General features: G+C 57.0%; 1 protein-coding gene across 1 annotated transcript; it reads left to right on the forward strand.

Annotated features, from left to right (window-relative positions):
• Positions 1-454: 454 nt before the first annotated feature.
• AADAC (arylacetamide deacetylase) lies at positions 455-9,331 on the forward strand. The gene is given in 6 exon segments (XM_030954446.1): positions 455-868; positions 4,592-4,814; positions 5,070-5,139; positions 5,474-5,645; positions 6,709-7,167; positions 7,169-9,331. Coding segments are annotated over 6 exon segments (1,215 nt in total). The 5' UTR covers positions 455-730; the 3' UTR covers positions 7,322-9,331.
• Positions 9,332-9,753: the final 422 nt, after the last annotated feature.

Here is a 9,753-nt window from a genome sequence, read left to right on the forward strand (position 1 = left end):
CCGCTCCCGTCCGGCTCCCGTCCCGCTCCCGTCCCGCTCCCGTCCGGCCCCCGTCCCGCTCCCGTCCGGCTCCCGTCCCTCTCCCGTCCGCTCCCGTCCGGCCCCCGTCCCGCTCCCGTCCGCTCCCGTCCCGCTCCCGTCCCGCTCCCGTCCCGCTCCCGTCCGGCTCCCGTCCGGCTCCCGTCCCGCTCCCGTCCGCTCCCGTCCGCTCCCGTCCCGCTCCCGTCCGGCTCCCGTCCGGCCCCCGTCCCGCTCCCGTCCCGCTCCCGTCCCGCTCCCGTCCCGCTCCCGTCCGGCCCCCGTCCCGCTCCCGTCCGGCCCCAGTCCCTGTCTCCGTCCGGCCCCCGTCCCGCCGTCCCCCGTCCCGCTCCCGTCCCGCTCCCGTCCCGCTCCGTCCGCCGCCTGTCCCGGGGGCGCGGGGCCGGGGCAGGGCCGTGCAGCGGGGCTCGGGGAGAGGTTCCGTGCGGGGCTCGGTGCGGGGTTCGGTTCGGGGCTCGGAGCAGGACTGGCCGGCTCGGTTGCTCCCGGCGGCTGCACGCCCTGCTGGTGAAACCTGTTGTTTTGGAAGCTGCACAGTGGAGCAACCTCTGCCCCGGCTGATACGACAAGAAATCACCTCCTGGCCGGGACCCAAGCAAAACACGGGATTAACTTTGCCCTGTGCTGGCTCGCTGGGAGGCGGGGAGAGGGTGAGAGCGGCTCCGGCAGCGGCAGAGAGGATCCTGCGAGGATGGGGGCCCGGCTGCTGTGCCTGTGCCTCCTCACCGCCCTCCTGGGCTACTACATCTACAGCCCGCTGCCCCCGGAGCTGGCCCAGCCCGGCACCGTGATGCTCGCCTCGGCTGCCCTCAGGGCCCTGGGGCACCTGGTGAGCTGTGGGGCGGGGCAGGGGGGTTCTGTGGGCTCGGGGACACGGCAGGGGGTGTGTGTGTGTGTGTGTGTGTTGTGTGTGTGTGTGTGTGTGTGTGTGTGTGTGTGTGTGTCACAACACGGGGACGGTGTCACACGGACCCAAGGGCTGAGTCGCTGAATGGAACACTGAAGTGACTGCGATAGAAAGAAACGTAGGAAAGGTTTGCAGCCTTGGGAAAGGGCCGTTCAGAGTAGCGAATGGGATGTGGGATGGGACCGGATCGACAGGCACAGACAGGCTTCTCCTGCTTGGCAGGGCTGTGCAGCTCCAGCCCTGCTGCCTGAATCATGCCTGGCTCCTGCGCCCAGCTCCCCCGGCAGCGCGGGCTGGCCGCGGAGCGAACACTGCAGCAGCTCTCACATTCTATTGATTTCTGTGCTGTCATGGAAATCCACTGGCAAAACCACACAAAAAACCGCACAAAACAACATCTCTGTGTGAGACAGCCCTTGTTGGCAGGGGGTACTTTTCAGGGCCGTCCAGTCTGCAGGCGGAGGGAAGATGAGGGGTTTTCTGGTGCGTGTCAGGGATTCCTGCTTTGATTTTGGGGGCTGAGTGGTGGAAGATGAGAGTGGTGAGAAGGAAGGCAGCTGTGCTCAGCAGTGTCGGTGTGCTGCCTTGCTGCTCCCCCTGCTGCATCCCCTGCTGGAGGGAGCCTGCAGGCACGGGCAGCCCATTGCCCAGGCACGCCCGGTGCCTGCCCGGTCACACTGTCCCTCTGCAGGGCCCTGCTGGCCGCAGGAGCGGTGAGATCTCACTGCAGGGTGGGGCTGTCCTGCCTGCCTGGGCACAGCGGGGCTGTGGGCAGGCGTTTTGTAACCGGGCTCTCATCTCCTGTGGATCCATAATCCCAAGGGATGGGCACAGCCACAGCCCCCCTGGAGCTGCACTGGTGCAAATTAGAGTTAGGTGTCCCTAAATTGTCCCAGGTGTATCCTGAATGGCCGTGCAGTTAGCGGGCAGTGACTCGAGCTCACCTGGGGCAGGGCTGTGTTTCAGAGGAGACCTGGTGCTGTCTCTCTGGCTCCCTGATGCTGGTTTGAACAAAGGGGACACAGTGCCACCCTCGAGCATTCCTGGGCAGTAGAATCCTCTCCGAGCTCCCAAAAGGGTGTGCCGAGAGCCCCATGCCATGGCACATCTCCATGCCCTGTTGTGGGGGCTCCTGGGGAGCCCCCAGCCCTGCTGGGTGAGCTCAGGGGCCCTCGGTGCCCCCTGTTTGCAGCAGGGAGGCTGGGAATTCTCCCTGGCCTGGTGGTGCTTGTGTCCTGTGTGCATGTGCTGCCAGGCTGGGGAACAGCCTCTGAGAACAAACCTGCCACTTGCTGTGGTGTTGGAGCCGAAAATCCCTCAGGTATTTCAGAAGTGTCCTTGGTCTGAGACGCCTGGAGAAGGTACAAAACACTGCAGGATGGTTTTGCTGTCGTTGTGTGACATCCCCCAGAGCTCCCCCCTCCTCAGCCCAGCTCTGTGGAAGCAGAGACCCAGACTGGGCCCTGCCCTGTCGGGGTGATGGGGAGCATCCCCCGAGGGTGCCTCATCCCAACCACTGCCCCTCTGGAGCCCTGACCTGCTGGGAGCCCTGTGGGCACTGCCCTGCCCGGGCTCAGCCAGGCTCCCTGCCCCCTGCACAGGCTTTGGGTCTGTCCTTGCCCTAGGGACTGGGAAAATGCTTTCCAAAGCACAAGGAACGTGCTTGCACACAAGGAAAATGCTTTCCAAAGCACAAGGATCCCAGCCCCAAAGTGGTTGGCTTTCCTGTTGCTCCATAACGCCCAATGATCTCACACTGGCACAATGAGGATTTTCAGATGAGGGCACCATTTCCTTTTATTGATATGGCCTGGAAACCGCAGGCAGCAGCCCAGTGGTTTTCCACAATGTAAATTTTCCACTTGTGGAAAACAGCTCTGAGAGCTCTGGAAACCCTCAGTGCTGGGGCTCAGGGAAGTCCTCCCACCACGAGGCTTTCACAAGCTCATTGGAGTCACAGCAGGACTCACTTTGACTGAGATATTTGTTTTTTCAAGATGTTAATCCTTGGGGGAAAAGCAACGACTGAGACATGTTTATGTAAACTGTGTCAATGTGGTGGCTAAAAAGGCAATTCTGGCACGGGCACGTGTGTTTGTTTGCTTTCATGGAGCTGATGGCAAGGACCTGTGCTTCCCTTTGCAGTGTGCCAGGGCCTGCCCACTCATCTCCTCCCAGCTCCAGCACTCTGGGATTGGCAGGGCTCCCCCGGCATCACCCGCTCCAAGCCTTCGGAGAGAGGCGCCTCAAAAATGTGCTGACAATCCCTGCCGAGGGCTGCCAGCAAGGGCTGAGCTCTGTGCCATTCCAGCTCCTGAAAAAGAAGGTTATATCATGGAATCCCAGAATCCCACACTGGTTTGGGTCGGAAAAGATCTTAAATTTCATCTCGTTCCACCCTCCTGCCAAGGTCAGGGACACCTTCCACTAGACCAGGTTGCTCAAATTGTATTTAAATCAACTGTTTAATCATCATCTACATATAACCAGGTTGCTTAAAACCTGGTTATATGTAGATGATGATTAAACAGTTGATTTACATTAAATTTGAAGGAAAAAAATACACCAGGCAGGGTCAGACTGCATGTATGACTTCCAGTATCAGAGTGGGAAGGCCAGAGGTTACACCTGTCAGCAGATGACCTGTCAGTGTGGGGATCTCACATTCTCCCTGGGGACTATAAAGCTTCTCTGGGAAGCCAAACCCCAAACAGGCTCTGCACCAGGCTTGGCTATTCTCTTCCTTTTAAAAACTCAAACCTGCTCTGAATTTCATCTGTTTTCACCTTCAGATAACATGTAAGAGCTTGGCTTTATTTCTCATTGTTTCAGTTGTGGTGTGGTGCGGCTGGGGTGGGAAGAGGGGCACATCCCATTGCTTGGGTGCTGGTGGAGGAGCCCAGGTGCTGGTGCTGGCAGCAGTGCAGGGGCCGTGGGTGGCTCTGCAGTGTGCTCCCTGGGCTGTGCCCACGCCATACCAGTGCCAGCAGCAGTGCAGGGGCCGTGGGTGGCCGTGGGTGGCTCTGCAGTGTGCTCCCTGGGCTGTGCCCATGCCATGCCAGTGCCAGCAGCAGTGCAGGGGCCGTGGGTGGCTGTGGGTGGCTCTGCAGTGTGCTCCCTGGGCTGTGCCCACACCACACTGGTGCCAGCAGCAGTGCAGGGGCCGTGGGTGGCTCTGCAGTGTGCTCCCTGGGCTGTGCCCATGCCATGCCAGTGCCAGCAGCAGTGCAGGGGCTGTGGGTGGCTCTGCAGTGTGCTCCCTGGGCTGTGCCCACACCACACTGGTGCCAGCAGCAGTGCAGCAGTGTCTCTCTGTGGGACAATGCCCGTGCTGATGCTGGTGGCTCACTGAGCTGGACACTGGCTCTGGAGATGACCCACACGGATACCAAGCAGGAGTCTGAGCGTGGCACGAAGCAGCAGCCCTGGCTCTGGCCTTGCTGGGCAGCTGGTGGCAGTGTGGGTGCGTGCCACGAGCACTCCTCACACTGCCAGGCTCAGGTGGAGGCACTCTGCTCTGGCCTGTTCGTGTGACTCCCACAGCAACTTCACACATCTGCACAGAGCACCAAACAGCTGCAGGGGAGTTTAATCTGAGAGGGAATAGGCTGCCCTGCAATCAGCTTGCCCTGTCTTGCGCTGCAGTCGGAGGTGGCGGAGCTGCTGGGGCTGATGCACTACATGGAGGGCCTGAGGCTGATCACGACTGTGGAGCTGGTGGCTCCCACGTCCGATGAGAATGTCACCGTGACAGACACGGAGCTCGGCGGGGTCCCCGTGCGCCTGTACCTGCCCAAGAGGCCGCCTGGAGGGCTCAGGAGGGCCGTGCTCTTCTTCCACGGCGGCGGCTGGTGCCTGGGAGACGCAGGTGAGCCCTGCACATCGCTGCCGGGTCTGCCCACAGGTCCCACAGCCCTGTCGGGCGCTGCCTTTGCTTTGTGGGACTTGCCCCAGGGAGGGGCAGGGCACTGGGGTCTCACCAGCTGAAAGCAGGGCGAGGCTTGGGAAAGTCAGCTCAAAGTGCTGCCAAGGGGAACAGGCTGCTGTGTGTGTGTGTGTGTGTGTGTGTGTGTGTGTGTGTGTGTGCGCGCCCATTCTCACACGCACCGGGCTTCCATTCCAGGCATGCACGGCTACGATCTCATGTCACGGCGGATTTCAAATGAGCTGAACGCTGTCGTGGTGTCAGTCAAGTAAGAGATATTCTCCTTCCAGATGGGATGAGGGCTTGGAGTAAATTAATCTGTTTCAATTAATCTGATTTTTCAATGTTCCTGTGTTTGGTCGTGTGCTTTCCTGCTGATTTATACACATTTGTGAACAGAGGCTGCCAGGGTGACAGAGGAGAATTGTGGTTGGTGGCTGCTTTGGCTTTATGGAGATGGGTGGGTAATAAAGTGGATATCCTAGGACAGACAAATCCCACTTCTCTGGGCACAGAAACAAGCATCCCCCAAGAGGGAGATGTGAGCAAGCCCTTCTCTTTATTAACAGCAGGTACTAACACACTGCTCGTGCCTCCCCCAGCTACAGGTTGGCCCCTCTGCACCGTTTCCCTGCCCAGTTTGAGGACGTGTACGTGGTGACCAAGTTCTTCCTGCAGAGCAAAGTGCTGTCCCAGTACGGGGTGGACCCTGCGCGGGTCTGCGTGGCCGGGGACAGCGCCGGGGGCAACCTGGCTGCAGCCGTGGCACAGCAGGTACACCACCAACGGGCTGCAGCTCACAATCAGCGCTTGTGCAGTCTCACCGGCACTGAGAAAAGCTCAGCTCGCAGCACACGCTGCTCTCGTGGGCTGTCAGGGTGTCACAGCCCGTGGGACTGTCACAGGGTCAGTGCCATCACAGGAGCTTTACGCCATCCAGACATCTGCCCCTTAAAAAGGCTCTCTGCCCTCTAGTCGGGCCTTAGATCACTCTAACCTTAAGCTCGTGTTGTCTGCTTTAGGTATGATGTTTGCAAAGGGAATTTTAACTGTGTGACTCATAAAGATGCAAATAGCAGGGAAAACAAGCAAACAAAAAAACCCTCACTAAATTTTGCGGTGTCTGAGCATACAGTCTGGTGCCTTTTGCACTTCTCCTTCAGCTTTATTAAATAAAGTCAGCACGATGTTGTTGCTCTCTTGAGAAGCTGTTTGGGCTGTAACAAAACCCTGGGAATGGTGGTGAATTTGTTGTGGATGCTGAAGGCAGAAAAGGAGGGAGAAAATGGAAAATTTATTAGTGAAGAGGGGAAAAGGTTGACATACAAGAAATGTCAATGTTCAATTTGTCACATTTTATTTTTTACATCTCTAAAATGCACAGAATTGTGATTGCTTGAGTTGTAACATCTCAGGGTTAAAAACCAAACAGATGAACATGCTCTAAATTGTGTGAAACAATAAGGAGACCCTGAAACGATAAGAAACTTGAAAGTTTCATGATGTAAGAATAGAAATTTTCAGTAGCTACAGAAAATCTTCTGTCAATACTTCAGAAAGCATCAAAATTTCAGAAAGAGTATTTCCCAAAAATCATTATCCTTCAATATAAGAAATAAAATGAAATTATATTTGATATTTGAGAATTTTTATTACAGTATACTGTTTTAGGTAACCTGGCCATAGATTCAGAATTTCTTTATCCTGGTTTTATTGATAATCTTATTTTGCTCACGTTGCAAAATGAGCGTCTTCATTCTTCACCTCAGATGATCTGTCAGCGTGAGAGAATCGACACCTTTACTGATTCTTTGCAATGGTTTCTGTTTTTCTGCAGCTGTCGGAGGACCCTGAAGTCAAAACCAAGCTCAGAGCCCAGGTTCTGATCTACCCAGCCCTGCAGGCGCTGGACCTGGACCTGCCGTCGTACCGGGACAACGCGCACAAGCCGCTGCTGCCGCGCTCGCTGATGGTGCGCTTCTGGAGCGAGTACCTGAGCCCCGAGCCCGCCCTGCGCGCGGCCATGGCCGCCAACCGCCACGCGCCGCCCGAGGCGGGCCGCCTGCTGCCGCTGGTCAACTGGAGCCGCTGGCTGCCCGCCGCCATGCGGGGCGCGCGCACGCCTACGAGGGCCCGGCCCTGCGCGCGCTGGCGCGGCGCTGGCGGCGCTCCGGCGCTGCTGGACCGCGTGCGTGCCGCTGCTGGCGCAGCAGGCGCGCTGCGCTGCCGCCCGCGCCGTTCCGTGCTCACCTGCGAGCACGACGTGCTGCGCGACGACGGCGCCATGTACGCAGCGGCCCCGGCTGCGCGCCGCCGGCGTGCCCGTCACGCACCACCACGCCGGCGACGCCTTCCACGGCGCCATGACCTTCCTGGCCTGGCCGCTGGAGCTGGCCGTGGGCCACCGGCTCTTCAACACCTGCGTGGAGTGGCTGAAGGAGAACCTGTGAGCCCGAGTCAGCCCCTCGCGTGCCCAGGTGCGACTGGAGCTGGCCTGGATTTCGGCCGTGATCGCCGTCCCCCTTGCGATCCCCGCGGTGCTGGGGCTGGAGCGTTTCCCACCTTGTCCGGCAGGAAATCACTCTGATCCCGACCCAGCGTTCCTCCAGTGCTGCCATCCGAACCTCAAACCCCCAGAGTGCCGGGACTGCCCCGGGCTCCTCCTCTGGCCCTCCGGGCTCTGGGGTCTGGTCTTGTTGCTGCTTCTCTCTTCCTATCGCATCTTCCGCGCGGGGTGCGTGTCCGAGGGCCGGGTGGCTGTGGGCACACGGGACGTGCTCCTGGCTGTTTCCTCCTGTCCCTTTGGCTCCGTGGGATGTGGCAGCAGGGCCCCACTGCTGCCAGGGCGGATGGGGCGAAGGGAAACCCCGGGAGCTGCAGGGACCGGGGCTGGGGCTGCTGCTCCTGCCCTGCACAGCTTGAGGGAAGCGCTTGGAAACCCAGTGGGATGGCTAAAAAATCATGCAGGTGTTTGGGGCTTTGCTTGTTTGTTTCTTTTGGGGGGTTTGCTTATTTGGGGTTTTTGTTGTGTTGGTTTGTTTTTTTTTTTAAAGCACGTATCTTACTCCTACTTCCTTTCTGTAATCCTTGCACTAGCAGGAATTAGTGAATCAAACCAGCACTGGATATTCACTGGAAAAAGGAAGCTGTGAAGGTCCCAGACTTAGGATAACACTGCTGCATGGTCTGTGCTCTACTTATCTGTTAAGTCATGTACTAGGTGTTCTAATTGTCCTTGAAATTTTTTATCAGATTTCACATATGATTTCTTAAAAGCAGAATTAGCTTAGAAATTTTATCGGCTTAGAAAAGAAATATAGATCAGCTGGCTGTGTGGAACAAATAACCTCTGTGTAAATGTTTCGTGTGTTAAATATAAACCCTAAAATTTTGACTGAAGCATGAATACAAGGGTTGGCTGTTGGTTTAAGTAAATCAACCACTGGGCAGGTACTTCATGTATCCTGCTTTTCTTTTGCATAAAAGGTACAGAATCTTCAATAATTCTGGGTTACCTTCCTGAGTGTGTGCGGCCTGTTCAGATGGCATGTGTACGGGATGATTGCTGCTTTGCATCTTCATTCAGATAGAAACATTAAACTCGTTTTTGATTCCAGTGCAGTGCTCTGTCCCTCGGGTGTGCCATGCATGGGGAGCAGTGGCAGCTCTGCCCTCGCTCCTGCTGGGGACGGGGAGCTGCTGGGCTGGGCTGTGCACGAGGGAAGCAGCAGTGCTCGGCTAGGTCTCTCCTTGTCCCTTTGCACACCCTCTGGGTGCACACCTGTGCTGGTGTGCTCAGTCCCAGAGGGTTTGGGAGTTACTCCTTGGGTCTCCCTGCAGCACTGCCTGCACAGCCCAGTGCTCACCGCAGCCTGAGACAGCTCCAGTGCCGTTTTATTCCTCCCACATCTGGGATTAATTAACAGCCTCTTAGTGTTCCTGAGGCAGTTGGGCTTGCGAGTTTTGCTCATTAACACCTTTGGTCTGATTTTCTGTACAGTTTTAGGGTCACATCCACAAGAATGTTCCCTGAGATGGGCATTTCTGGGTTGTAAATACTAATGGAATGAGCCCAGCTGGGCTTTCCAGGAGACAGCCTTGCTTAAGAGACTGCTCGGGGAGGATGGCTGTGGTTTTGATTTGGAGGGGCCGTGCCCACATTACATCCCTCAGCAGGTTGCCCTGCTGCGAGCCAGAGGGGCTTTGGTGGTTCTCCTGCCCCGCAGCACTGGGATGTTGCTGTTAGGGCAGCACTGGCCTGAAGCCTTGGCCTCAGGGGGCTTTGCCTCCCTTCAGGGCTGCTGGAGGAGCCCGTGCCAGCCCAGCTGGAGCAAACCTGGGCCATCCCCCTGTCCATGCTGCCACCAATACTGTGCTTCCTCCATCGTGTCAGGGATGCTGAATGCCTGCCTGTAAGGCAGGAGAAAAATTTATGTCCTAAGAAACAATGCCAGTCAAAAACTGCCAACCTTCCCTTCTGTGTTTTTATAGGATGCTCTTGGACCAGAAGTAAATGGCTTTTAAGCACCAGCACCTAAATATGGACTCGTGATTGATTGTGCTGTATGTTTTTGTTTAGGTTCCTAAAATAGACTTTTGGGATTGGAAATGCCTGGTGAGGGACAAAATGAGACAGTGAAAGCTGCACTATTGATGTTGCTGGCAGGAGAGGCTGGAGCTGCAGTAAGCAACCCGTTTATCCACACCAAAAACAAGACAAACCCCACAAGGGAAGACTTTGGTACATCTCCACAAGCCTTCCCTTGAAGGAAGGATGCGGTTTGGTGGTTGACAGTCAAGGACAAAGCTCAGCCTTGCCATGGTGGGTTGAGAAGCCCGTTAGGAGCCAGCTCGGGGTGCAGAGATCAAACCCTCCAAGGAT

The sequence above is a fragment of the Camarhynchus parvulus genome, chromosome 9, assembly GCF_901933205.1.
Source record: "Camarhynchus parvulus chromosome 9, STF_HiC, whole genome shotgun sequence".
Lineage (NCBI taxonomy): Eukaryota > Metazoa > Chordata > Aves > Passeriformes > Thraupidae > Camarhynchus > Camarhynchus parvulus.